Source organism: Pelodiscus sinensis, chromosome 1, assembly GCF_052426305.1.
Source record: "Pelodiscus sinensis isolate ZL-2025 chromosome 1, ASM5242630v1, whole genome shotgun sequence".
NCBI classification, from domain to species: Eukaryota; Metazoa; Chordata; order Testudines; family Trionychidae; genus Pelodiscus; species Pelodiscus sinensis.
Window position 1 is genome coordinate 353,375,314 of NC_143052.1, and position 27,892 is coordinate 353,403,205.

The 27,892-nt window shown below is 52.4% G+C and overlaps 3 protein-coding genes across 3 annotated transcripts; all 3 read left to right on the top strand.

Annotated features, from left to right (window-relative positions):
- Window positions 1–4,269: 4,269 nt before the first annotated feature.
- LOC102453274 (olfactory receptor 52B2-like) lies at window positions 4,270–5,214 on the top strand. Its single transcript, XM_006130093.3, has one exon. The coding sequence runs from the start codon at window positions 4,270–4,272 to the stop codon at window positions 5,212–5,214; it is 945 nt and encodes a 314-aa protein (XP_006130155.3).
- Window positions 5,215–17,101: 11,887 nt separating this feature from the next.
- Window positions 17,102–18,052, top strand: LOC102453526 (olfactory receptor 52B2-like). Its single transcript, XM_075932409.2, has one exon. The coding sequence runs from the start codon at window positions 17,102–17,104 to the stop codon at window positions 18,050–18,052; it is 951 nt and encodes a 316-aa protein (XP_075788524.2).
- A 6,889-nt stretch (window positions 18,053–24,941) lies between these two features.
- Window positions 24,942–25,892, top strand: LOC102449904 (olfactory receptor 52B2-like). Its single transcript, XM_006115116.4, has one exon. The coding sequence runs from the start codon at window positions 24,942–24,944 to the stop codon at window positions 25,890–25,892; it is 951 nt and encodes a 316-aa protein (XP_006115178.4).
- The last annotated feature ends 2,000 nt before the right edge of the window (window positions 25,893–27,892 follow it).

Consider the following 27,892-nt stretch of genomic DNA (forward strand, 5'->3'; position numbering starts at 1 on the left):
CCAGGCTATGGGGATGGGGAAGGACTGGAGTGACTTAAGGAGGGGCAGGGGGCAAAGCACCTTGGAGGAGACAAACAGGCTTCCCTTCATGACACGGGACCTGGAAGGAGACAGTCTTGCCTGAGGGCCCAGCCTAGGCACTTGTCCAACAGTAAATAACCCCACGACCAATGCTACTGGCTGGAGTTGGAGGGCAAGAGGGTGAGTCCACCTGGGGCCAGCTGGGTTAAGGCACTTGGCAGCCCATTCACCACTGATCATGCCAATGTAGATGTAGCCTCAGGGTGTATTGGAAGGAGCGTTGTTGGCAGAACCAGAGAGGTGATAATTCCCCTTTATTCAGCTCTGGTGAGGCCACATCTGGACTATATCTAGACTGGCATGATTTTCTGCAAATGCTTTTAACGGAAAAGTTTTCCGTTAAAAGCATTTGCGGAAAAGAGGGTCTAGATTGGCACGGACGCTTTTCCACAAAAGCATTTTTGCGGAAAAGCGTCCGTGGCCAATCTAGACGCGCTTTTGCGCAAAAAAGCCCCGATCGCCATTTTCTGATCGAGGCTTTTTTGTGCAAAACAAATCTGAACCGTCTACACTGGCCCTTTTGTGCAAAAGCTTTGAGCAAAAGGGACTTTTGCCTGAACGGGAGCAGCATAGTATTTCCGCAAGAAAATGATTTTTTACATGAGATCGTCAGTGTTCTTGGGGAAATTCAAGCGGCCAGTGTAGACAGCTGGCAAGTTTTTCCGCAAAAGCAGGTGCTTTTGCGGAAAAACTTGCCAGTCTAGACACAGCCCTGGAGTATTGCATCCATTTGTGGGCTCCCCACTATGGAAAGCATATGGAGGGTCCACTGGAAGGCAATGGAAATGATTAAGGGGCTGGAGCACATCGACCTATGAGGAGAGGCTAAGGGATGGATTTGTTTAGACTTCAGAAGAGAAGATTGAGGCGCGGATTTGATGGCAGCCTTCAACTTCCTGACAGGACGATCCAAAGAGGATGGAGAGAGGCTGTTCTCAGTGGTGAGGAATGGCAGAACAAAGAGCAATGGCATCGAGTTGCAGTGGGGGAGGTCTAAGTTGGATGATACGACAAATTATTTCCGGAGGAGGATGGTGAAGCATTGAAAGGGGTTCCCTAGGGAAGGAATCGAATTTCATCACTACAGCTATTAAGTCCCGGCGGGACAAAGCCCTGGCTGGGAGGATTAAACTGGGATTGAGCCTGTTTTTAGCAGGGGGTTGCATTTGATGACTCCTCAGGTTTCCTCCAACCCTGAGATGCTGTAACTAGAGTCAGTGCTTTAAAGCGCTCACCTGCTGTAACGCACCTTACTGCCGACCCCAACTTCCAATGTCTGTGAGTCCATTTCAGTGATTTTGAAACTTAAATACTTAAATTTAAATACTGTAAAATTGAGGGACCATTTGTGTCTGTTGATCAGGGCTGCCCGGCTCCCTGCACAGAACACGCAGCCTGGGCTTTTGGGCTTTCGAGAGTGAAGCCAACATAATTGATGTAAACACACAAATCCTCTGGTCCCAGCCTACCCCTGCCTGTGGCTGAGCTGGAAACTGCTCTGTGCCCAGGGCTCCCTGCTGGCTCCGACCCCACTGGGACTCCCAGGCAGGCAGGATAAATGTCCCTGCCTCCGAGCCCCGGCCAGTGCGGTTCCTGCCCCTGCAGCTCCCCACCTGGATCCCAACAGAGACTCCTCATCCCTGGCTGGGGCAGGAGCCCGGTGAGTGTTTTGGGGGGGGCTTTCTGAATGGCTGCCCCCCTGCTGAGAAAGGTGCCCTTGCATGTTATCAGTGCGATTTGACCCAGTCCAGGGGAACCCCCCACGACCCCTGGTGCCCCTGGGAGTGGGGGACAGGTTGGGTGGAGTAGGATGGCGCCCACAGGGGAAGGAAAGGCAGGGAAAGCAAACAGAGAACAGCCATGAACACAAGTCTCAGTTTCCCAGCCAGAGAGCCCAGAGCAGAGCCAGGCAGAGGCACCAGCATTTCCTACCCTGAGCCCCCAATGTCTCCGCTACGAAATGCGAATGAACGTCCAGGACACAGACACGGGGGCAGGGCTGGAGGTGGCAGAGAGGGCGGGTGCATGGACAGACGGGCAGGGACAGACGGACGCTCTGTAGTTACTCTGTGCTGGGTGGGAAGGTGCAATTCTCGTGGAGCAGCCAATGTCTCCGCTCCCAAACCCTGCGTGAGGGCTGCAGGGGACTGCACCTGCCCGGAGGGGTCTAGGGAAAGACTGCCCAGGGAGACAACTGAAGCAGTGAGAAGGGCTGGGATGAGCGTTAGGACATCTGCAGCCGGGAGAAAGGCCCCACGGACTTGGCTTCCAGGCGCCCAGGAAGGGAGGTGCCCAGCACCCAGGCAGGGTTTGCCTATCAGGGGCACTCGGACATTTCTGGATCCAGCGGATATTCCAGGACCCAGAAGAGCTCATGGGGGGTCGTTCGTGCTGGAGGCTCCTGCTCAGCTCTTACCCTGGAGAGTCTCCCGGGCGTCTCCGAGCTGGGCCGGGCTGTGGCCCCAGGGAGCCCTCACTGACAAGCTGCTGGCCTCGGGCAGCGAGAGAAAACAGCAAAGAGCAACGTGCAGCTCCTGCCAACGGGCCTTCCCAGACTGAGCTGGATTACGGTCAGGTTTGTCGAGCCTCCCCCTGCACCTGTGGGCAGCACCAGGGTTACAGGAAAGGGCAGGAAATTCCAGTAGGGGCAGATGTGGGGGAGCGTGACACTTTTCCGAGATCGCCTGCAGCTGCAGTCATGAGCCACCGGTTGCAGATGGGAGCTGCAGGTTTTGTCTCTCTTCAGCTCTGGGAGGGGACCAGGCCTTCCTCCGAGCTGACACTTGGAGCTGAACATGCCCAGGATTCCTTTGAGCCATTGCCCTGCGCTGAGCTGAAGAGGGGGGATTCAGAGTGTGCAGGCTACCCCAGGAGAGAGGGCTACTCCAACCCTTTCTCCCCACCACAGCTTGGGGCCAGGGTGATCTCATTTCCATGGCCACTGAAGCTACAGGTGGCATTGCTGGGCGATCCGGGCATTTCCCCCACTGGGGCAAGTCCCGGTTCATGTGCGCCCTGATTTCCCTAGCGAAAGTGTGGAGTGGAGCAAAATGTGCACTCTCCTCTCTCCCCTCACAAAGCGGCACCTACAGCAGTGATCCCGCATGGACTGGGGGCAGCTTCAGCCTCACCTGCCCTCCGCAAAGGGAGCCTGGGGAGGTGAGGCTTGGAGCGGGACCCATCCTGAATGAGAGGTGGAAGCACCTTTGCAAGTGAGTCTGTTGCTTTTCTGTTGGGTGTTCAGAGGAGCAATCCCATCTCGAACACTTTCCGTTTTCTCCACACAGAAAAACTCTGACCTTGCTGTAAGTTGTGGAAAAAGGAAGCTGCCTATCAAATCTGGTGGTGCTGGCTCCACTCATTTCAGAGGAGCTCTTCACCAGACAGACAGATGGACAGAGAGGCTCTCCCAAATCTATCGAACAGTTGTATACTTTAGTGGTAACAGTCAATGATTTGCATTTTCTGAATTTCCATGGGCTGGGCGCAGGGTTATCAGGATGGATCCTCCCTGCCGGCCAAGCAGCGCTGTGAGAAGCTCCAGGGGCACTGGACATTACCAGGACTCAGGGGTCGGGTGAACAGGATCCCTCAGTGCAGAGCTGGGGCCAAACATGCTCGGGTGGCAGGGAGATTCTATCCTCACCGTCTCTGTAGCTGGTAGGGCCACTGCTGGGAACCTGGGCCCAGTTCTGTGTCCCCATACCCCGAATCCATTAGTGCCCCTTTCTGCACTAGGCAGATCTGAGTGGCCGCTGTGTTCATGGGCTCGGCAGCCCCCTGAAGGGTTCAGCGTCTCTCAGGGGCAAAGCAGGGAGCAGGGCCAGAGCTGGGGCAGTAAAACCTCACGGAGCTAGAGTAACTGAACGGTCCATTCAGCATTGTTTTTTCTGGATGTTTATTGAAGCTGAGGGACGCCGGCTTTATGGGCTGGGCTCTCTGAAACTCTCTGCCCAGCCCTGCTTGCTCAGTGGCTGGTTTGCAGAGTGGTCACCTCCCAGTTCCTAACAGGTCTCTGTCATGGGCTCCGGCTCTGCCCTGCACAACTCTGAGCTCACTCTCAAAGCCAGGAGAGCAGGGAGAGAGCGGGAAGTCAGAATTAAGTGTGAGAGGGGGGAGAGCCCAGCAAGCACTGACCTTGTCTGCTTCCAGCCAGGCCCGGCACCCAAGCGGAGCCCTCAGCGTCCCATGGACACACCCAACAGCACAACGTTCAGTCACCTCAACTTCATCCTGGTTGGCATCCCAGGCCTGGAGCCTTGGCACCCCTGGATCTCCATCCCCTTCACACTGATGTACACGGTGGCTGTTCTGGGGAACTGTGGTCTCCTCCTGCTCATCTCCACCCAGCGCAGGCTGCACGAGCCCATGTTCATTTTCCTCTCCATGCTGGCGGTGTCTGATTTACTGTTATGCACGTCCACCGTGCCCAACACGCTGGCCATCTTCTGGTTTGGACCCAAGGACATTTCCTTCACTTCCTGCCTCACCCAGGTGTTCTTTTTGCACTTTGGGGTTGCCGCCGAGTCGACCATCCTGCTGGCCATGGGGTTCGATAGGTATGTTGCCGTCTGTGACCCCCTGAGGTACACGACTATCCTCACCAAAAAGAAGATTGGGAAAATAGCCATGGCCATCGTCATCAGAAGTTTTTGTATAATTGTTCCCGATGTCTTTCTGCTCAAACGGCTGCCCTTCTGTGCAAGCAACATCATCCCTCACTCCTACTGTGAGCACATTGGGGTGGCCAGGCTGGCCTGTGCGGACATCTCTATCAATATCTGGTATGGCTTGGCAGTGCCTATTGTAGCCTTTATATTAGATGTTGTGTTTATTGTTGTGTCTTATGTGCTGATTCTCAGGGCTGTCTTCAAGCTACCCACCAAAGATGCCCGACAGAGAACTCTCAGCACTTGCGGCTCTCATGTCTGTATCATCCTCTTATTTTATATCCCAGCCTTCTTCACTTTCCTAACCCACCGCTTTGGCCACAATATCCCTAAGCACTTTCACATCCTGCTGGCCGATCTCTACGTGCTCGTCCCCCCCATGCTAAACCCCATTGTTTACGGGATGAAAACCAAGCAGCTGAGGGAGCAAATAGGCTGCTTATTGTCTCGGAAGAGGAAATAGTTCTGACTCCAGTGCAATGTGACTCCCTAGCTGGCTTCTTCCACATGGCAAAGAGAGGGCCTCTTGGCTCCAAAACAGAGATGTTAACCCATTAACTCCATGTAGTAAAACAGACATTTTCACCCCCCAGGGAAGTTTCACTGCAAATCCAGGGCCAAGGCTCAATGCGATCCTCTTTAGTGCACCCAGCAAATTAAGGAGGCTTCATTAGTCTGAGATGAAGGCCACAGGGGAGTTTTGTTCTTACGCTGCCCACTTTATGCCAAATGGACAGGCATAAAGACGCTAACACGTGATGGGCAAGGTAACTCACCTTGCTGGCCATCAACTATCTCTGCATTCCATGGAGTGCTGCTGCCATATCACACACCCCAGAGACACCCCTTCGGTTAGAGAATGGTTTTGGCCATTAGATATCTAGGGACATAGGAGTAACCCGGCTGGATCAGAGCACTGGTCCGTCTGATCCATATCCTGTCTCTAGTAGCCAGTTCTGGCTGCTTCAGAGGAAACCCCATGGAGGTTTACACAGCTGTCCCACTCAAGGGAAAGATTCTTCCTAAACCCCCACAGTTAGAGTTGGCTTGTCCGTGGAAGCAGGAAGTTTTCAATCCCTGCTAAATAAGCACTTCACCCTCATTGCTATAAAAGTGTATACTCTCCTCTCCGTTCATCTCCACTCTCTTCTGTACCCTGCTCACATTGTGCACGGGAGTTCCAACATCTCATTATGCTATGTAAGAACAGTTGATGCTTTGCGCTGTGCTGCTAATCCTGCCCTCTTCCCAGTGCTAGTATTGTACATGTGAAATCTCCTGCTGCCTAGCTCGCCTGGCATAAATCTCCTCCTAGATCGCCTGGCATAAAGAACCCCACCTAGATAGAGAACTTTGGAAGTGAAAGCTTCTATTGCCTGTTGTACCAGGTACTTGGCACGTCCGGGGAGCCTTTACTGAGTTTGCAGACCGCAATGTTTCATGTATGTCCGTCTGTTAACTAATTTAACCACAACCCACTTTTATCAAGAGTGCTATGTCCTGCCATGAAGTACCAGGATGGGAAACACAGTTCGTTTAGATTGCATCTGCGACTACTGCGGACTGAACTAGTGGTTTTGCATTTAAATTGAGCTCATATATGTTGCCAGCATTGTAAGAGTACTAGTACGTGACATTCTTCTGCACAGTCGTCCCACCGCCTTGTGCACATGGAATTCTCTTCGCCAGATGGTTTCTGTACAGCAGCGAATCGCCGCACAACTGGGAAAGTCTGGAACAGTCCAGTGATTTTGTTGTGATGTGACACTCCAAATTCTTTTAGAAAATGGGCATGTGATCTGCCTGCGACAGAACTGAGATATGCTGAATGCCAGGTAACTCATGTGAGGTGTCACGGGAAAGGTTGTGATTTACTGAATGTGACTGTCCTATTTGCATGCCTGTCTCATTTCTGCATTTGAAGTGAGGCATTTTGACCATGTATCTGGAGTGGAGCTGTGCTTCTTTGGTTGACACCCACTGCTAACACATTAGGTGCAACAATGGAAAAGCCAAATGGGGCTTGCTGGCCATCAGTGAGGACAAAGAACTGTGAAAAGGCCGGGCATCCATGTGCATGCTCCATTCTGCCGCTTATTCGTGGACACTGAGATACTAGAGTTAGGTGACCTGGCCTCCTGATACGATCCTCCCTCTTGGATGGTGAGGTGGGGCCATCGAACAAAGGGCTCCTGCTTTATGGAAAACCTATTTAAGGCGGCAGTGGAAGCAATCAAGGGCTTCAGTTTGGGTCTTTTATGCGTCCCATCCAAAGAGATAGTTGAGAACAGCTGGGAAGAAAAGGACTGGAACTGCGGTCTACAGGGAAGAACAGAGAAAACTGTTTAAAAGCATAGACCATGAGTCCTAGAGAGTCCCCAGACATACTAGGGAGTATGAAGTAGGATGTCATGGGGCCCGGATATCCAATGAAAACACAGTGTGGGCTGATTAATGGTAATCTGTAGCCCTTCCTCTTCATCTTTTTTGTCCAGAGCAGATACCCCAGAAGAACCGGTGAGGAGCTGAGGACCCACACATCGAGACTCCAGTGGCGTCCATGCTTAGAGAAAGACTCATTCTAGAAACGATAGCTATATGAGTAGAACAGGGACTGTTTTGTCAAATGTGATCAGATGTTTTTCTCTATTTTCAGGTGTCATTGTCTTCTCTGTGCTGAGCACATATAATTACCCTCTTTCACTGTAACTTCCTGGGCTGACTCCCTGGAAAACAATTCCCTATGTTTTTAATGCTTTTTTCCAGTTGTTCTGTATTGCCATGCAACCAAGCCATATTTCATCCAAGGAGTTTTCTCTATTTTTCCTGTTCTTTCTTAAGTAAAAATCACCCTTTTTGGGAAATGAGTTGGTTGCTGCATCCTAGAAGGCAGGAGGTTCTGTGTGCAGCTGCCTAAGACAGCACAGCCAAACCAGTCAGAGAAATATACATTTCCCTTTTCAGCTGATCGCAATAACAGGGTGTGACATAGTGGGTGGTACCTTGCTGGTTGCTATGCTGGGCAGTGGGTTGTGAGTGACCGCCACTGGCTGCTGGCTGTAGCGTGGCCCAGCAGGGCAGGGAATGAGTCATTATGCAAAGGAAGCTCTGAACCTGTCCGACCGGTATCCTCCTGGGAGCGGAACAATGCGAAGAAGGGGAGTGGAGCCCTGGCTGGAGGCAGAGCTGGATGTGAGTTAGTTGGTTTCTGTCTGGGAAGCAGGGGAGAAGGAGCTAGGGAGGGGGCTGGGATTGTAGGGCCCAGCCACCCCCCATCTCAAGGGGGGGCTCTGAGGCCTCCTAGCCCCAGTTCCTGGAACCAGATTACATCTGTGCTGTGCTGTATCCTGGAGAAGCAATAAACTCCCTCTATTCTGCTGGCTGGTGGAGTCTGTCCGTGACACTACGGGTGTGCAGGAGACGGGAAAACCCCAACGCGCCGCCACACAGGGTTTTCAAGCCTGCACCAGAGGAAGCGTAAAATAGCTTGAGGGTCACTTATAGGAAGGAATTGCCACGTGCACCTTCCTGGTTTCTTACAAGCGTTTCGTGTTTGGGTGGTGGCAGCGATATCAATCCAAGGCTGAGGAATCTTTCACCTTGGGGAAGTATTTAGTGGCAAAGTATTTTTAAAGTCTCTTGTGGGCTCCCATTGTCTCCATTCAAAATGCCAGAGTGGAGAAAAGCCCTGACACCAGGGTTAGAAAGATACCTGGCCTGTGAAGGAATCTACAGGGGATAAAATGGTGTCCTTGGCCTCTGTTTGTCAGAGGCTGGAGAGGGATGGCAGGAGACAAAGCGCTTGATCATTGTCTTCGGTCCACCCTCTCTGGGGCACCTGGTGCTGGCCACTGTCGGTAGACAGGATACTGGGCTAGATGGACCTTTGGTCTGACCCAGTATGGCCGTTCTTATGTTCTTATGTACTTAAAACAAGATCCAGGAAGCAGAGTCGTCGTTTGTAACCAGTTTCTTTAGTGAATCAAGTTTAATTTGTGTGCGCTGTTTGAGTGTCTTAGAAATCTGCTTCCTTCTACTAGCTACTTCTTTAAGACGAGTTTCATAAAATTTTGGCTCTGCACTCTGAGGGAGATGGGCACCGGGGAGCTGTGGCAGGTCCCTTCAGCTGAGACATCCCCGAGCTTATTTCAGAGTCTGTCTCATTCCGCAGTTGGGTGCGGCTACCGATGTGTTGCTGGAGGAGGCTGAAGAGCCTGGTTCAGCAAGACAGGACAAAAGCACGCTCAGGCTGACAGAAAAGGCTGCTCAGTGTTATGTCAGCACATTACACAATATCCCAAGGGGGCCCAACCCATCACACTCCCAACGGTGCTCATAGGGGCCATCTATAAAGCTCCTTCCCCCAGTCAGCCGGATAGGATCTACCGCAAACCCCAAAGCGTGGACAGTCCAGCTACAGCTCTGCTGTGTCAGGGTGGGTTTGCTAATGCCCATGAGCCCACCCTGGTCACAGGTACCTGGGACACAAAAGAAAATAACGGCATGAAGGAGATTCTGGGGTACATGGATCTTCTGTCTCTAAGCACGGGTCATTTCCAGTCAGGCTACATCTAGACTGCAAGTCTCTTTCGAAAGAGGGCATCTAGACTATAACCAATAGACTATAATCAGAGGCTGGAGAGGGATGGCAGGAGACAAATCGCTTGATCATTGTCTTCGGTCCACCCTCTCTGGGGCACCTGGTGCTGGCCACTGTGGGAAGACAGGATACTGGGCTAGATGGACCTTTGGTCTGACCCAGTATGGCCGTTCTTATGTTCTTATGTTCTTATGTTCTTATGTTCAGTACATACAAAAAAGCAATCCGTTTTTTTGAAAGAGAACACCCAATCCGTCTGGATGCTCTCATTCGAAAAAGCACAGTTTGTATTACAGAGGACTTTTTTTGAAAGAGCACTTTCGAAAAAAGGTTTTATTTCTCGAAAAACGAGGTTTTCCGCAGGCAAAAAAACTGCCCCATTCTTTGGATTTTCTTTCGAAAGAACGTGGTAGCAGTCTAGACTCAGGGGACGTTTTTTCGAAAAAAGGCCACTGTTTTCTAATCACCCCTGTAGTCTAGACACACCCTCTCTGGGAGACACTGGCAGTCACGGAACAGGATTGGGGAGATTTCTTCCCCTCCCTGCCTCTGGCTAAGTGGACTGTACTCTGGTGAGTGGGCAGTGGCAGCCGTTGGAAAGGCAAAAGTCACGCCCTTCCTTTGCCCCCCCGAGGAAGGAATAGAGGCCGTGCTGGTTGGGGAGTGATCTGTGTGGGGTGTTCTCCTCCTGACGTGCCTTCCCCCCTACTGCAGGGCTACCATTGCCCGGGCGAGGACCAGGACTTTGTTTGTGTCCAGCGTCTCCCACACATCCATCGCGAGACTCACCTTTGGACTCCCAAATTTATCACCATTTATTTCCCATTTGGATGCTGGTGCCAGTGGCCCTGGGCTCCATTATGGGCCGAGTGCCAGCACAGTCTAGTGTTCTTACGCAATGGATGCTGGACTCACACAGGCCTCCTGCCTCACTGCACTGCATCCCAGCCCAGGGCCTGGACAACGGCCGAGTGACCTGCCCCCTGGTCAGTGGGGATGTGCCCACAACACACAGACCTTGTGGGACACAGAGAACCCCCCAGCCCAGCGCTCCGGCCGCTCACATGAGACTTAGGGTGAAACCCCTGCTCCAAATCGCGCAGAGCTCACATTAACACCAGGTCTCCCACCGCCTTCTGTACTTTCCTTCGGGGTAATTCAGGTCTGGAAGCTCTTGCTAACCTGCCAGTCTCTCCTGAGGTACCTGCCCAGCCCATGTGTCATGGGAACCAACACGGTCCAGTGGGAAGTTTGGGTATGGCCCCCTGCCCGCTCCCCCTGAGAAATGTACCAGTGGGGTTCTCTGACTGTAGGGGTGGCTGGGGGAAGAAGGTACAAGGGGGAGCCTGGGACCTGGTGAGTGTGTGTTTGGGGGGTGATAGAAAGACCAGCACTGTGGGGAGGTAGACAGATCAGCAGTGTGTGTGTGGGGGGGGAGGAAAGTAGAGAAATCAGCAGTGTGTGTGTGAGTGTGGGGTGTAGGAAGACTAGCAATGTGTGGAAGGTGGGTGGGCAGTGTAGGGGGCTAGAGAGATCATGAGTGTGTGTGTGTGTTGTGGGATAGAGAAACCAGCTTAGTGTGTGTGGGCATGGTGGGTAGAAAGAACATCATTTCATGAGGGTGTGTGGTAGAGATGCCAGCAGCGCGTGGGGGGGAGTGGGAGTAGAGAAGCGAGAAATGTATGCGGGTGAGTGGGGTAGAGAAACAAGCAGTATGGCGGGAGGGGGAGAGAGAGTAGATAGACCAGCATTGTCTGTAGGGTTGGGGGTAAAGAAATCACCAGTATGTGTGTGTGGTGGGGAACAGAGAGACCAGCAGTGTATGTGTGGGGTGGGGTGGGGAGGTAGAGTGACCAGGAGTGTGTGTTGGGGAAAAAGGGGTAGAGAGACCATCAGTGTGTGTGAGCATTGAGGGTAGAGAGAACAGCAGTGTGTGGGGAGGTGGTAAAGAGACCACAAGCCTGCCCCCTTGCATACGGCAACCCCCTCACACAAAACTGCCCTTGCACACGGCAACCCGCTTGCACATAGTTTCCCCTGTAACCCACACATCTAGGCTGTGTCTACACTGGGCCACTTATTCCGGAAAATCAGCCGCTTTTCCGGAATAAGCTGCGAGCTGTCTACACTGGCCCTTGAATTTCTGGAAAAGCAACGACGCTGTACTGTACAAAATCAGCCGCTATTCCAGAAAAGCTACGCTGCTCCCGCTCAGGCATAAGTCCTTATTCTGGAACACTGTTCCGGAAAAGGACCAGTGTAGACAGCACAGTAGTCTTTTCTGGAAAAAAGCCCTGATCGCGAAAATGACGATCGGGGCTCTTTTCCGGAAAAGCGTGTCTACATTGGCCACAGATGCTTTTCCGGAAAAAGGGCTTTTCCGGAAAAGCAGCCTGCCAATGTAGACACTCTTTTACCGGAAATACTTATAACGAAAACTATTCTGTTTTCTTGCACAAGAAGGGGCAGTGTAGATAGCTCCTTCTGCTGCAAGAGCCTCTTTTGCAAAAATGGCGGCTCATTTGGTAGGCAAATGAGGCTCGGCGATATTCCACGCTTAGCCTCATTTGCATATTTCTGGCACAAGAACTCGCCAGGGTAGACATAGCCGAGGTGTGTGGTTACACTGGCAGGGAGCTGCGCTTGGCTCCACCACAGGCTGGACACCCCCCAACTTTGGGGAATTAAGACCCCTCATGCTGTGGGATTCTGTTGAATATGAGCACGGGAGCTGCCCAGCTGGCCTAACAAGAAGCTGCAGGGGAGTTAGAATGGCAGAGCAGGGCATCCAGGGTCACCCCACAAGAGACAGACTGGCCTGTGGGCCTGGCCCAGGCACTTGTCGAGCAGCAAGTATCCCCACAACCAAGGCTACTGGCTGGAGTTGGAGGGCTAGAGGGCAAGTCCACCCCACATGGGGCCAGCTGGGTTAAGGCGCATGGCGGCCCATGCAGGTGGAGGAGGAGCCACCACTAATCAGAGATAAGGCTGAGGAGGGCAGGAACAGACAGAACCTGGGGCTCGATTTCAGGCCAGGCAGCTTAGAGAGGTCTGGGGGGCCCTGCCCCCAGTGGCTGTGTCCTGGACATTGATTCACATTTTGTAGCGGAGTCATTTGGGGACTCAGGGTAGGAAATGCTGGTGCCTCTGCCCGGCTCTGCTGGGCTCTCGGGCAGGAAAACCAAAACTTGTCTCCCCTCGTGGCCAGGAGAGGAAGGATCCGTGGTGACCACCCTGAGCGGAGCTGAGCAGGGCTCGGCTTTACCAGGCTCTCTCAACACAGAACATTTCTCTGACATCACTTGTGGGTCTGTTGTTGGAGTAAGATTTTTTGGCTTAATAATGTAGTAACGTTAAGGTTACACATTCATATTTTATTAATTAAGCCTTTCAATTATATTTGTATATATTTGGTAAGTTTAGTACGTTTACTAAGTAAAGAGACAGGATCTCATAGTGTATCTATATTAATGAAAGTAGAGGAGTGCTGAAGGCCCGAATTTCAGTGTGAATAATTTTGTTTAAGGCATAATTGACAATGTCTTTTGGCTTTGCTCAATATAAAATGCTGTTGTTTCTGCTTTCTTAGAAGGTCCTTGTAGAGCTTGTTTATGTGTGAAAGTGTTATGTATGTGTGGAGATAGAGGTGGGAAAGTTATCCTCAGAGCCAGATGGCCAAGAAAGGAGAGGCAAAGAATGGGTGAAAACAGACTTGTCGACGTCAGAGGATCCATCAGTGCGTAGATATGCTCAGGAATTGATCAGCTTGACAGACTGAAGACTCTAAAGTGGAGCGAGCACCCCAAAAGACAATTGATTAAAGGATGAGCCTCTTGGAAATGTTCGGGGAATGATTAACATCAAAAAGATAACACACCGGACACAGACAGGCTCAGCAGAATCCATAGACTTCAACAAAGAAAAGGACTATAAAAGCGGGGCGCTTTGCTATGGAACTTTGGGTTCGTCTTGCCACCAACTCCAGGAGAGGATCAGATCGTGACCGACAAAGCCCGGCTCCCACTCTGTGATCGATATGGCTGGCCACTACATTGATCCAGACTCTGAACTGGTAACTACAACATCATCTGGTGGAACTGTGCGTATGGCGTTTGTGTGTGTGAGTGACTGAAAAGCATATGTTACTGTTGTATTCTTAATAAATACGGTGTGCTGTCTTTTCCCCTATAAAAGATCTCGTGTGTTTTGTTTCAGCATAACACTGTCACTCGAAAACGCCATTGGCCACGGATCTGACACAGGGCTTCCGTCCGCTCGGGCTAAAATGAGGAAAGCGACTCTTTGAATTATAGGCCCAGTGTCTCCTTTTGACCAAGAGAGCTTAGAGGCATATTAGGCTGTGTCTACATTGGCAGGGAAGGGGTCGAATTTCATCACTACAGCTTTTAAGTCCCGGCGGGACAAAGCCCTGGCTGGGAGGATTAAACTGGGATTGAGCCTGTTTTTAGCAGGGGGTTGCATTCGATGACTCCTCAGGTCTCTTCCAACCCTGGGGTTCTCTAATTAGGGTCAGTGCTTTAAGGCTCTCACCTGCTGTAACGCACCTTACTGCCGGTCCCAACTTCTAATGTCTGTGAGTCCATTTCAGTTATTCTGAAATTTAAATACTTAAATTTAAATACTGTAAAATTGAGGAACCGTTTGTGTTTGTTGATCTATTGGTTTGTGATCCCAGGGGGACGCATCAGGGCTGCCCGGCTCCCTGCAGAGAACACGCAGCCTGGGTGTTTGGGCCTATGAGGGCAAAGCCATCAGGATGATCACTGATGTAAACATACAAATCCCCTGATCCCAGCCTGCCCCTGCCCCTGCCCCTGCCCCTGCCTGCGGCTGAGCTGGAAACTGCTCTGTGCCCAGGGCTCCCTGCTGGATCCGACCCCTCTGGGACTCCCAGGCAGGCAGGATAAATGTCCCTGACTCCGAGCCCCGGCCAGTGCATTTCCTGCCCCTTCAGCTCCCCACCTGGATCCCAGGCAGAGACTCCTGATCCCCGGCTGGGGCAGCAACCCGGTGAGTGTTTGGGGGGGGCTCCCACATGGCTGCCCCCCGCTGGGAAAGGTGCCCTCCCATGTCATCAGTGGGACATGAGCTTGCCAAGGACCCAGTTTAGGGGAACCCCCCACGACCTCTGGTGTCCTTGGGAGTGAGGGTAGGTCGGGGGGAGCAGGATGGTGTCCGCAGGGGAAGGAAAGGCAGGGGAAGCACAGAGCGAGCTGCCAGGGGCACAGAGCCTGAGTCCTGCCTGCAATGAACCGCACTGGCCCTCTCCCCTATGGCTGCTGGGGGAAATGAGTCCAGGAAGACATTCCCCACAGAGTGAGAGGCCACGGACACAAATCTTGGTTTCCCAGCCAGAGATCCCACAGCAGAGACAGGTAGAGGCACCAGCATTTCCTACCCTGAGCCCCCAATGACTCCGTTACGAAACGCGAATGAACGTCCAGGACACAGAGACTGGGGCAGGGCTGGAGGTGGCAGAGAGGACGGGTGCATGGACAGACGGGCAGGGACAGACGGACGCTCTGTAGTTACTCTGTGCTGGGAGGGAAGGTGCAATTCTCATGGAGCAGCCGACGTCTCCCCTCCCAAACCCTGCGTGAGGGCTGCCTGGTGCTGGGTCTGCTCGGAGGGGTCTGGGCAAAGGCTGCCCAGGGACACAACTGAAGCAGTGAGAAGGGCTGGGGTGAGCGGCAGGGCATCTGCATCCAAGAGAAAGGACCCAGGGCCTCGGCTTCCAGGTGCCCAGGCAGGGAGGCGCCCAGCAGGGTTTGCAATGGAACATCCCTGCCCGGGGCACTCAGCAATTTCCGTACCCGGCAGACGTTCCAGGACCTAGAGGAGCCCATGGGAGGGGGAGGGGGGTTGCGTCAATCATGCCTTTGTGCTGGAGGCTCCTGCTCAGCAGTTACCCTGGAGAGTCTCCCGGGCGTCTCCGAGCTGGCCCTGGCTGTGGCCCCGCGGAGCCCTCGCTGAGAAGCTGCTAGCCTGGGGCAGCGAGTTAAAACAGCAAAGAGCAACGTGCGGCTCCCGCCAATTGGGCTTTCCAGCCTGGGACGGATTAAGATCCGGTTTCTCAAGCCACCCCCTGCACCTTTGAGCAGGACCAGGTTACAGAGGAGGGCAGGAAATTCCAGTAGGGGCAGATGTGGGAGAACGTGACACGTCTCCAGGATCGCCTGGAACTGCAGTCATCAGCCACTGGTGGCAGTGGGGAGCGGGAGGTTTTGTCTCTCTACAGGGGCCTCCCTCTGATGCTGGGAGGGGATCCAGCCTTGCTCAGGGGTGACACTCAGGGAACTTGTGGGGTTTTTGTAATAACATGAACATGCCCAGGCTTCCTTTGAGCCGAAGAGGGGCTGTTCAATGTGCAGGCTGCCCCAGGAAAGAGGGCTTCTCCAACCCTTTTTCCCCGCCACAATTTGGGGCCAGGTGATCTCATTTCCATGGCCACTGCAGCTCCAGGAGGCACACCTAGGAAAGCTGGGCATGTACCCCACTGGGGCAAGGCCAGGTTCATGTGCACCCTGATTTCCCTAGCCAGAGTGAGGAGTGGAGCAAAATGTGCACTCTCCAGTCTCCCCTCACAAAGCGGCACCTCCAGCAGTGGTCCCATACGTGACCGGGGGCAGCTTAAGCTTCGCCTGCCCTCCACAAAGGGAGACTCAGGGGGCGAGGTTTGGAGCGTGACCCTTCCTGATCGAGAGGTGGAGGCACCTTTGCAAGTGAGTCTGTTGCTTTTCTGTTGGGTGTTCAGAGGAGCAATCCCATCTCAGGCACTTCCTTTTTTCTTCACACAGCAAACCTCTGAACTTGCTGTAAGTTGTGGAAAAAGGAATTTGCCTACCAAATGTGGTGGTGCTATCTCCACTCATTTTGGAGGAGCTCTTCACCAGACAGACAGATGGACCGACAGAATCTCTCACATCTATCGTACAATAATATACTTTAGTGGTAATAGCCAATGATTTGCATTTGCTGAATTTCCATGGGCTGGGATGAATTTCCATGGGTTCGATCCCCCTGCTGGCCAAGAAGTGCTGCAGGAAGATCCAGGGGTGCTGGACATAACCAGAACTCAGGGGTCAGGTGAAGAGGAGCCACCAGTGTGGAGATGGGGCCAAACGCATTCAGGTGCCTCTATGGCTGGGGACCGTCCATAGGCACAGGGAGATTCTATCCCCGCCGTGTCTGGTGCTGGTCCGGCCATTGCTGGGATCCTGGGCCCAGTTCTGTGTCCCCAGGCTCTAAATCCATTAGTGCCCCTTTCTGCACTGAGGCAGCTCCGAGTGGTCGTTGTGTTCGTGGGCTTGGCAGCTCCCCGGGGGGTTCAGCGTTTCTCAGTGGCAAAGAAGGGAGCAGGGCTAGAGTTGGACCAATAAATCCTCACAGAGGTCGAGTAGATGAAAGGCCCTTTTTCGCTTCTCTTTGTGTCCCAGAGCTGAGGGAGGCCGGCTTCACGGGCTGGGCTCTCTGAGACTCTCCGCCCGGCCCTGCCTGCTCTATGGCTGGTTTGTAGACTATTGACCTCTGAGCTCTGAGCTCCTGACAGGTCCCTGTCACTGGCTCCAGCTCTGCCCTGCCCAGCTCTGAGTGCGGCTCTCACAGCCAGGAGAGCAAGGCATGAGCGGGAAGTGAGAAATGAGTGAGAGAGGAGCGAGAGCCCAGCAAGCACTGACCTTGTCTCTGCTTCCAGCCAGGCGCAGTGCCCAAGCGGAGCCCTCAGCGCCCCATGGCCGCGCCCAACAGCACAACGTTCAGTCACCTCACCTTCATCCTGGTTGGCATCCCGGGCCTGGAGCCTTGGCACCCCTGGATCTCCATCCCCTTCGCGCTGATGTACACGGTGGCTGTTCTGGGGAACTGTGGTCTCCTCCTGCTCATCGCCACCCAACGCAGGCTGCACGAGCCCATGTTCATTTTCCTCTCGATGCTGGCGGTGGCCGACTTACTGTTATCCACCTGCACCGTGCCCAACACGCTGGCCATCTTCTGGTTTGGACCCAAGGCCATTTCTTTCAGTGCCTGCCTCACCCAGGTGTTCTTTTTGCACTTTGGTGTTGCCGCCGAGTCGACCGTCCTCCTGGCCATGGGGTTTGATCGGTACGTCGCCGTCTGCGACCCCCTGAGGTACACGACTATCCTTACCAATGAGAAGATCGGGAAAATAGCCATGGCCATCGTCATCAGGAGTTTTTGTATAATTTTTCCCCATGTCTTTCTGCTCAAACGGCTGCCCTTCTGTGCAAGCAACGTCATCCCTCACTCCTACTGTGAGCACATCGGGGTGGCCAGGCTGTCCTGTGCGGACATCTCTATCAATGTCTGGTATGGCTTGGCAGTGCCTATTGTAATTTTTATATTAGACGTTTTGTTTATTGTTGTGTCTTATGTGCTGATCCTCAGGGCTGTCTTCAAGTTGCCCACCAAAGATGCCCGACAGAGAACTCTCAGCACTTGCGGCTCTCATGTCTGCATCATCCTCTTATTTTACATCCCAGCCTCTTTCACTTTCCTAACCCACCGCTTTGGCCACAATATCCCTAAACACATTCACATCCTGCTGGCCGATCTCTACGTGCTTGTCCCCCCCACGCTAAACCCCATTGTTTACGGGATGAAAACCAAGCAGCTGCAGGAGCAAATAGTCTGCATATTGTCTCAGAAGCTGAAATGGTTCTGAGTCCAGTGCAATGTGACTTTCTAGCTGGCTTCTTCCACACTGCAAGGAGAGGGCCCTTTGGCTCCAAAACAGGGACGTTAACCCATTATCTTCACCCCCAGGGAAGTTTCACTGCAAATCCAGGGCCAAGGCTCAATGAAATCCACTTTAGTGACACCCCCAAATAGGGAGGCTTCACTAGTCTGAGATGAAGACCACAGGGGAAATTTGTTCTTATGCTGCCCACATTATGACAGATGGACAGGCACAAAGAAGCTTACAAGTGATGGGATAGCTAACTCACCTTGCTGGCCATCAACTATCTCTGCATTCCGTGGAGTGCTGCTTCCACATCTCATACCCCAGAGACACCCCTCCGGTTAGAGAATGGTTTTGGCAATTAGATATCCAGGGACATAGGAGTAGCGAGGCTGGATCAGAGCTCTGGTCCTTCTGATCCATATCCTGTCTCTAGTAGCCAGTTCTGGCTGCTTCAGAGGAAACCCCATGGAGGTTTACACAGCTATCTTGTACAAGGTTAAGATTCTTCCTAAACCCCCACAGTTAGAGCTGGCTTGTCCATGGAAGCAGGAAGTTTTCATTCCCTGCTAAATAAACACTTCACTCTCATTGCTATAAAAGTGTATACTCTCCTCTCCGTTCCTCTCCAGTCTCTTTTGTACGCTGCTCACATTGTGCACGGGAGTGTCAACATCTCATTGTGCTGTGCAAGAATAGTTGATGCTTTGTGCTGTGCTGCTAATCCTGCCCTCTTCCCATTGCTGATATTGTACATATGAAATCTCCTCCTGCCTAGCATGGATAGATCTCCTGGCATAAAGAACCCCACTTAGGGTGTGTCTAGACTACATGCCTCCTTCGACGGAGGCATGTAGATTAGCCAGATCGGCAGAGGGAAATGAAGCCGCGATTAAAATAATCGCGGCTTCATTTAAATTTAAATGGCTGCCCCGCTCTGCCGATCAGCTGTTTGTCGGCAGATCGGGGCAGTCTGGACGCGCCGCGCCGACAAAGAAGCCTTTCTTCATCGGCACAGGTAAGCCTCGTGAAACCAGGTTTAATCGCGGCTTCATTTCCCTCTGTCGATCTGGCTAATCTACATGCCTCCGTCGAAGGAGGCATGTAGTCTAGACACACCCTTAGATAGAGAACTTTGGAAACCGAAGGCTTCTATTTCCTGTTGTACCAGGTGCTTTGCATATCCACGGAGCCTTTACTGAGTTTGCAGACCACAATGTTTCATATATGTACTTCTGTTGACTAAATTAACCACAATGCACTTTTATCAAGAGCACCGTGTCCTGCCATTGTGCACCAGGGTGGGAAACACGCTTCCTTTAGGTGGCATTTGCAACTACTGGGGACTGAACTCATGGTTTTGCATTTTTATGGAACTCATACATGTTGCCAGCATTTTTAGAGAACCAGCATGTGACATTCTTCTGCACATTCGTCCCACGGCCTTATGCATGTTGAATTCCTTTCACCAGATGGTTTCTGTCCAGCAGTGAATCGCCGCACAACTGGGAAAGTCTGGAACAGTCCAGTGATTTCGCTGTGATGTGACACTTCAAATTCTTTGAGAAAATGGGCATGTGATCTGCCAGATAACTCCTGTGAGGTGTCACGGGAACAGTTGTGATTTACTGAACGTGACTGTCCTATTTGCATGCCAGTCTCATTTCTGCACCTGAAGTGAGGCATTTTGACCACTAGTGAATGCTAGTGGGAAGGGGGTAGGTTTAAAAGATAAAATGAAAAAAGAATAAGTTAAAAAACACCTAGAAAAGAGAGAAACCTGGAAGTCACCAGGGCCTGATAAAATGCATCCTAGAATACTCAAGGAGATGATAGAGGAGGTATCTGAGCCTCTAGCTATCACCTTTGGAATATCATGGGAGACAGGAGATATTCCAGAAGACTGGAAAAGGGCAAATTTAGTGTCCATTTATAAAAAAGGAAATAAGAAAAAAAACAGGAAACTACAGGCCAATTAGTTTAACTTCTGTGCCAGGGAAGATAATTGATCAAGTATTGAAGGAAATCATGTTTAAACACTTGGAAGGTGGCAAGGTGAGAGGGAACAGCCAGCATGAATTTGTAAAGAACAAATCATGTCAAACCAATCTGATATCTTTTTTGATAGGATAACGAGTCTTGTGGATAAGGGAGGAGCAGTAGATGTGGTATACCTAGACTTTAGTAAGGCATTTGATATGGTCTCGCATGATATTCTTATTAATAAACTAGGCATATACAACTTAAATGGGGCTACTTTACTCTGCGCTGGTTAGGCCTCAGCTGGAGTATTGTGTCCAGTCTGGTCACATCATTTCAAGAAAGATGTGGAGAAATTGGAGAGGGTCCAGAGAAGAGCAACAAGAATGATTAAAGGTTTAGAGAATATGACCTATGAAGGAAAGCTGAAAGAATTGGCTTTGTTTAGTTTAGAAAAGAGAAGATTGAGGTGGGACATGATACGGTTTTCAGGTATCTAAAAGGGTGTCATAAGAAGGAGAGAGAAAACTTGTTCATCTTGGCCTCTGAGGATAGAACAAGAGGCAATGGGCTTAAATTTCAGCAAGGGAAGTTTAGGTTGGACATTAAGAAAACGTTCCTAACTGTGAGTGTGGTCAAACTCTGAAATAAATTGCTCAGGGAGGTTGTGGAATCTCCATCTCTGGAGATAATTAAGAGCAGGTTAGATAAATGTATATCAGGGATGGTCTAGACGGTACTAGGCGGGACCTGGAACGAGACAGGCTGGCCTGTGGGCCTGGCCCAGGCACTTTTTGAGCAGGAAGTATCCCCACGCCCCAGGCTACAGGCTGGAGTTGGAGGGTTGGAGGACGAGTCCACTTCACAGAGAGCTGGCTGGGTTGAGGACCGTGGTGGCTCATTCACCACTGGGCTGCACACGGAGGAGGAGCCAGCACTAATCAGAGACAAAACTGAGCAGGGCAGGGACAGGCACACAAATCCCCTGATCCCAGCCTGCCCCTGCCTGCGGCTGAGCTGGAAACTGCTCTGTGCCCAGGGCTCCCTGCTGGCTCCGACCCTGCTGGGACTCCCAGGCAGGCAGGATAAATGTCCCTGCCTCCGAGCCCCGGCCAGTGCGGTTCCTGCCCCTGCAGCTCCCCACCTGGATCCCAGGCAGAGACTCCTCATCCCCGGCTGGGGCAGGAGCCCGGTGAGTGTTTGGGGGGGGGCTCCCGCACGGCTGCCCCCCTGCTGAGAAAGGTGCCCTCGCGTGTCATCAGTGGGACCTGAGCTCGCCAAGGACCCAATCCAGGGGAAACTGCCACGGCCCCTGGTGTCCCTGGGAGCGGGGGCAGGTTGGGTGGAGGAGGATGGCGCCCGCAGGGGAAGGAAAGGCAGGGGAAACACAGAGCGGGCTGCCCTGGGCACAAGTCTTGGTTTCCCTGCGTGAGAGCCCAGAGCAGGGCCAGGCAGAGGCACCAGCATTTCCTACCCTGAGCCCCCAGTGACTCCACTATGAAATGTGAATGAACGTCCGGGACACAGACACGGGGGCAGGGCTGGAGGTGGCAGAGAGGGCGGGTGCATGGACAGACAGGCAGGGACAGACGGAAGCTCTGTAGTTACTCTGTGCTGGGAGGGAAGGTGCAATTCTCATGGAGCAGCCGACGTCTCTGCTCCCAAAGCCTGCGTCAGGGTTGGTGGGAGCTGGTCCTGCCCGGGGGGGCCTGGGGAAAGGCTGCCCAGGGACACAACTGAAGCAGTGAGAAGGGCTGGGGTGAGCGGCAGGGCATCTGCAGCCAGGAGAAAGGCCCCAGGGTCACAGCATCCAGGCTCCCAGGCAGGGTTTGCAATGGAACGTCCTTGCCTGGGCACTCGGACATTTCCGGACCCGGCCGAGGTTCCAGGGCCTAGGAGCCCAAGTGGGGTTGTTCGTGCTGGAGGCTCCTTTTACCCAGGAATGTTTCCCAGGTGTCTCTGAGCTGGGCCCGGCTGTGCCCCCAGGGAGCCCTCACTGAGCAGCTGCTGGTCTGGGGCAGCGAGTTAAAACAGCAAAGAGCAACATGCGGCTCCCGCCAATGGGCTTTTCCAGCCTGGTTCAGAGCAGGGTCCAGTTTGACCAGCCTGCCCCCGCCCCAGGAGCCGCACCTGGGTTGCAGGGAAGAGGAGAAAACTCCAACAGGGGCAGTTGTGGAGGAACATGACGCTTCTCCGGAATTGCCCGGAGCTCCAGTTGTCAGCCACCGGGTGCAGTGGGGAGCGGGAGGTTTCATATCCGCTGGCGCTGGGAGGGGACCCGGCCTTGCTCAGGCTGCAACTCTGGTAGTGTTTGAATTTGGGAATAACATGAACGTGCCCAGGCTGCACTGTGTCCATGGCCCTGGCCTGGGCTGGGGAGGAGGAGTTCAGTGGGCAGGCTGCCCCGGGAAAGAGGGCTACCCCAGCCTTCTCTCAGCACAGCAGTTTGGGGCTGATAAGAAGCGCCCCTCTATGGCTGCCTCAATCCAGTGGGCAGAGTTAGGGAGGGATTCCTGTGCCCCGATTGGGGCAGGTCCTGGTCCATCCATCCCCTGCACTCCCCAGCCACAGTGAGTGATAGAATCACAGAATCATAGAATCATAGGACTGGAAGGGACCTCGAGAGGTCATCGAGTCCAGCCCCCCGCCCTCAAGGCAGGACCAAGCTCCACCTACACCATCCCTGACAGATGTCTATCTAACCTGTTCTTAAATATCTCCAGAGAGGGAGATTCCACCACCTCCCTTGGCAATTTATTCCAATATTTGACCACCCAGACAGTTAGGAATTTTTTCCTAATGTCCAATCTAAACCTCCCTTGCTGCACTTTAAGCCCATTACAGCCAACTTCACATCATTATAGAATCACAGAACACTAGAACTAGAAGGGAACTTGAGAGATCAACATGTCCAGACCCTGAGCTCACGGCAGAACCATGCACCCTCTAGGTCATCCCTGACAGATGTCTAACTTGCTCTTAAATATCTCCAGGGATGGAGATTCCACAACCTCACCAGGCAACTTATTCCAGTGTCTAATCACCCTGACAGGTAGGAAGATTTTTCTTCCTAATGTCCAACCTAAACCTCCCTTGCTGAAGTTTAAGCCCGTTGCTTCTTGTCCTATCCCCAAAGGCCAAAGAGAACGGTTCCCCGACCCCCTCCCTGTGACACCCTTTTAGATAGCTGAAAACTGCTGTCATGTCCCCTTTCAGTCTTCTCCTTTCCAAAATAAAGAAGCCCAATTCCTTCAGCATTGCTAGAGGTGCTACTAGACTATTTGTTGTTTATAAAGTTTTTCTCTGAGAATTGTTATCCAGCCAGTTATGGACCCATCTTATAGTAGCCCCACCTAATTTGTATTTTCCTAGTTTACTGATAAGAAGGTCATGCAAGACCGTATCAAATACCTTACTAAAGTCCAGTTATACCATGGCCACCGCTTCTCCCTTTCCACAAGACTCATTATCCTATCACAGAAAGCTATCAGATTGGTTTGGCTTGATTTGTTCTTTACAAATCCATGCTGGCTATTTCCTCTCACTTCATTTTCTTCCAGATGTTTGCAGATGAATTTCTTGATTACTTACTCCATTATCTTCCATGGCACAGACATTAGACTGACTGGTCTGTAGCTTCCTAGGTTGTTATTATTTCCATTTTTATAGATTTACCCTCTTCCAGTCTTCTGGAAAGTCTCCCAATTTCCAAGACTTTTCAGAGATGATAGTTAAACACTCAGCTAACCCCTCTACCAGCACCTTGAGTGTTCTAGGATGCATTTCATTAGGCCCTGCTGACTTGAAGACATCAAATCTTTCTAAGTGATTTTTAACTTGTTCTTTTTTAAAAATGTTATCTTCTAATCCTACCCCCTTCCCACTAGTATTCTCTACGTCAGGCATCCTTCATCATCAGACTTCTCAGTGAAGACCAAACCAAAGAAGTCATTAAGCACCTCTGCCGTTTCCAAGTGTCCTGTTACATTTTCTACCTCCTCTGTCATGGCAGCTCCGCCATTTTCCCCTCACTCCCTGCATGAGGGATCAGCCAGCAGTGTTCCCATGGGAACTGGGAGGGGAGCTTCAGGCCCCCCCCACCTGCACCCTGACAGGGGACTCTGGATAATCCCAGACAGGGGGAGAGGGGACAGGTGTGTCTATCTCTTTCCTGTGTGGTGTGCTGAGACCCAGTCTTACTCCAGGCACAGCTCATGATCTAGGCACAACCAAGCCCTCAGCTTGCTTTGAAGTGAGGATAAGACGCAGCTGCCTAGCACATTGGGTGGTCCTAGCTCCTACGGCTTCAGAGGAGTACTCGAACGGACAGAGAGAGGGACAGAAACAGACAGACAGGCCGACTCTTTCTAATATAGAGTGGCATCGTGTGATAATTTACCAAGTAAAGCCGATGATTAGAATTTGCCCATAGGCTCCTCTGCCCGGTGATGCCCAGTTCCCACCGGGGAGAGGCTGAATTTCATTTTCATTGATGGCCCATGGGCTGGGTGCAGAGTTAAAAGGATGGATCCCCCTACCAGCCAAGCGGCACTGCAGGAAGATCCAGGGGCGCTGGACATGACAAGTATTCAGGCGCTGGGTGAACTGGAGCCCCCAGCGCGGAGCTGGGGCCAAACGGGCTCAGGTGGCTCTATGGACGAGGTCTGTCCGTAGGTGCAGAGAGATTCTACCCACGCCATGTCTGGGGCCACCGCTGGGATCCTGGGGCCAGTCCTGTGTTCCCAGACTCCGGCTCTGCCCTGCACAGCTCTGAGTGCAGCTCTCACACCAGGGGCGCAGAGCGTGAGCAGGAAGTGAGAAGTGAGTGTGAGGGGGCGGGAGCCCAGCAGGCACTGACCTTGTCTCTGCTTCCAACCAGGCCCAGCACCCCATGGCTGCGCCCAACATCACAACCTTTAGTCACCTCACCTTCGTCCTGGTCGGCATCCCGGGCCTGGAGCCCTGGCACCCCTGGATCTCCATCCCCTTCGCGCTGATGTACACGGCGGCTGTTCTGGGGAACTGTGGTCTCCTCCTGCTCATCGCCACCCAGCGCAGGCTGCACGAGCCCATGTTCATTTTCCTCTCCATGCTGGCGGTGGCCGACTTACTCTTATCCACCTGCACAGTTCCCAACATGCTGGCCATCTTCTGGTTTGGACCCAAGGCCATTTCCTTCAGTTCCTGCCTCACCCAGATGTTCTTTTTTCGCTTTGGGTTTGCCACTGAGTCCAGTCTTCTGCTGGCCATGGGGTTTGATCGGTACATCGCCATCTGTGATCCCCTGAGGTACACGACTGTCCTCACCAATAAGAAGATCGGGAAGATAGCCATTGCCATTGTCATCAGAAGTTTTTGTATGGTTGTCCCCACTGTTTTTCTTATCAAATGGCTTCCCTTCTGCGCAAGCAACGTCATCCCACACTCCTACTGTGAGCAAATCGGGGTGGCCAGGCTGGCCTGTGCAGACATAACCATCAATATCTGGTATGGCTTTTCAATGCTTCTCTTAACCATCGTAGTTGACGTTGCATTCATTGTTGTGTCATACGTTCTGATCCTCAGGGCTGTCTTCAAGCTGCCCACCAAGGATGCCCGGTTCAAGGCACTCAGCACCTGTGGCTCTCATGTCTGTATCATCCTTTTATTTTATGTTCCAGCCTTTTTCGTTGTCCTAACACACGGCTTTGGCCATAACGTCCCTCAACACATTCACATCCTACTGGCCGATCTCTACGTGCTCGTGTCCCCCGTGCTAAACCCCATTGTTTACGGGATGAAAACCAAGCAGCTGCGGGAACAAATGGTCTGCGTGTTGTCTCAGAAGGGAAGATGGTTCTGAGTCCAGAGCCTTGCGATTTACTAGTTGGCTTCTTCCACACTACAAAGAGAGGGCAAGAAATGGATGTTAACACATTAGCTCCCTGTATCCGAACAGACATTTTCAACTCCTGAGATGTTTCATTGAAAATCCAGGGATGTAGCTTTTTGTGGCTTCAAGAACCATTAATTGGTGCCTTGTTGTCTATTTTAATGACACTCCCCAAAATAGGGAGGCTTCACTTGGGATATGAGATTTGCTCAGAGCCATGCTCCACAGGAGCTGTATCCGGTTTTTAGTAGCCAGTTCTGGATGCTTAAAAGGCAGAGGTGTATACAGCTATCCCGGGCAAGGGAAAGTCTCCTAATCCTCAACAGTTAGGGTTGCCTTATCCATGGAAACAGGAAGGTTTTAGGCCCTGAGAAATGAACATTTAGCCTTCTTTACTGTACGTTTGTGTACTCTCATCTGTATTAATTTCCAGTCTCAGATGTATCCTGCTCAGCTTATGGCCCTGAGTTCCAACAGCTAATTGTGTTCTGCAAGACGAAAGAGGAAAAGAAACCCCTATCTTGCCACCATTTAAAGTTTCCTGCCTTTTGTTTCAGTGCATTTCTTTCCACAGTCCATTTGGATTGCGATTCGCTTTGTCGACAAAGAGCGTCCAGGCTTCCGGATGCTCTGTCGACAACCCGTAAGTGCTTCTGTCAGGTCACAGAAACAGCTTTAAAGTCCAGACACTGCTGCATGCTCTTTGCAGAGACACATGCTTAAAGGGATCCTTCTGGACAGCCATTACCTTGCTCCTGCTTCTGGCTTGCCTACCTCCTCGAGGGAAAGCAAAGCTGCTGCAGGTTTTGTTCTGTTGGCCCTGCTTCCTCGGATATCACAGCAGTTTATTTTCAGGTTTGGCTTTTTCCTTTGCACGGTGTTTTTGGCCATGGACCCTGAGCTGTCCCTTGGCAGGCGATGGCCTCACACTGTGATGATGGAAGTTCTGCTGCATGTGCATGAGAGCATCATGATGTTTGTGGCAGAGCGGGATTCAGAGTCCAGCTTTGAGCCCCTCATTCAGGCTGTACCCTATTGCCCTTGCCCCGAACTTATTCCAAGAGAGGCGAGTTTGGAGGCTGGACACCAGTTCTGAGTGGTGGGACCGGCTTGTTATGCAGCAGTGGGACAACGACCAGTGACTCCGAAACTTCCGGATGCAGAAGTCCTCCTTCCAAGAGTTCTGTGCCTGGATTGCCCCTGCCCTGCAATGCCAGGATACCCGCTTGCAGACCGCCATTCCCCGGGAGAACTGCGTTGCTATTGCTCTGTGGAGCTGGCCACCCCCGACAGCTACCGCTCTGTGGGACATCAGTTTGGCATGGGGAGGTCTACTGTCAGGGCTGTCTTGATGGAGGTAAGTCACTCTTGGGGGACAGTCCATGGGGGCAGGAGCAGGGGCCAGTGGATAAGGGGGATAGTCAGGACCGGGCACATGGCATGGGGGATGGGGTGGGAGTGGTAGAAGCCTGCTTGGACTCACCCTGTGGTGGTGTGGGGATCACTGGGAGGTTGCCTAAGGGGGGGGCTCTTGGGGTCTGGGAGGTGAGGGGTAGGGGAGTACCCCTCATCAGCTCATACAACTCCTCTAATGTCCTGTTATGTGTGTTTGTATTTGTCCCTTTCTGCAGGTAGTGACGGCCATCAATTCAGAGCTGCTTCACAGGACTGTCCGCCTCGGAGACCTGCGTATTATCTTGGCCGGATTTGCAGGGCTGGGTTTTCCAAACTCAGTGGAGCACTCGACGGGACTCACATCCCGATCTTCGCACCACCCCATCGAGCAGCACAGTATAGTAATAGAAGGGGCTAGTTTCCATGGTACAGCAGGCCACGGTTGACCACCTGGGTTTGTGTTGGGTGGTCAGGCCGAGCACACGATGGTCGCATATTCTGGAACTCCTATCTGCAGGCTGCAGGCTGGGACATTTTTCCCGGAGGGGAACTATGCAGTCAGGGATGTGTACATG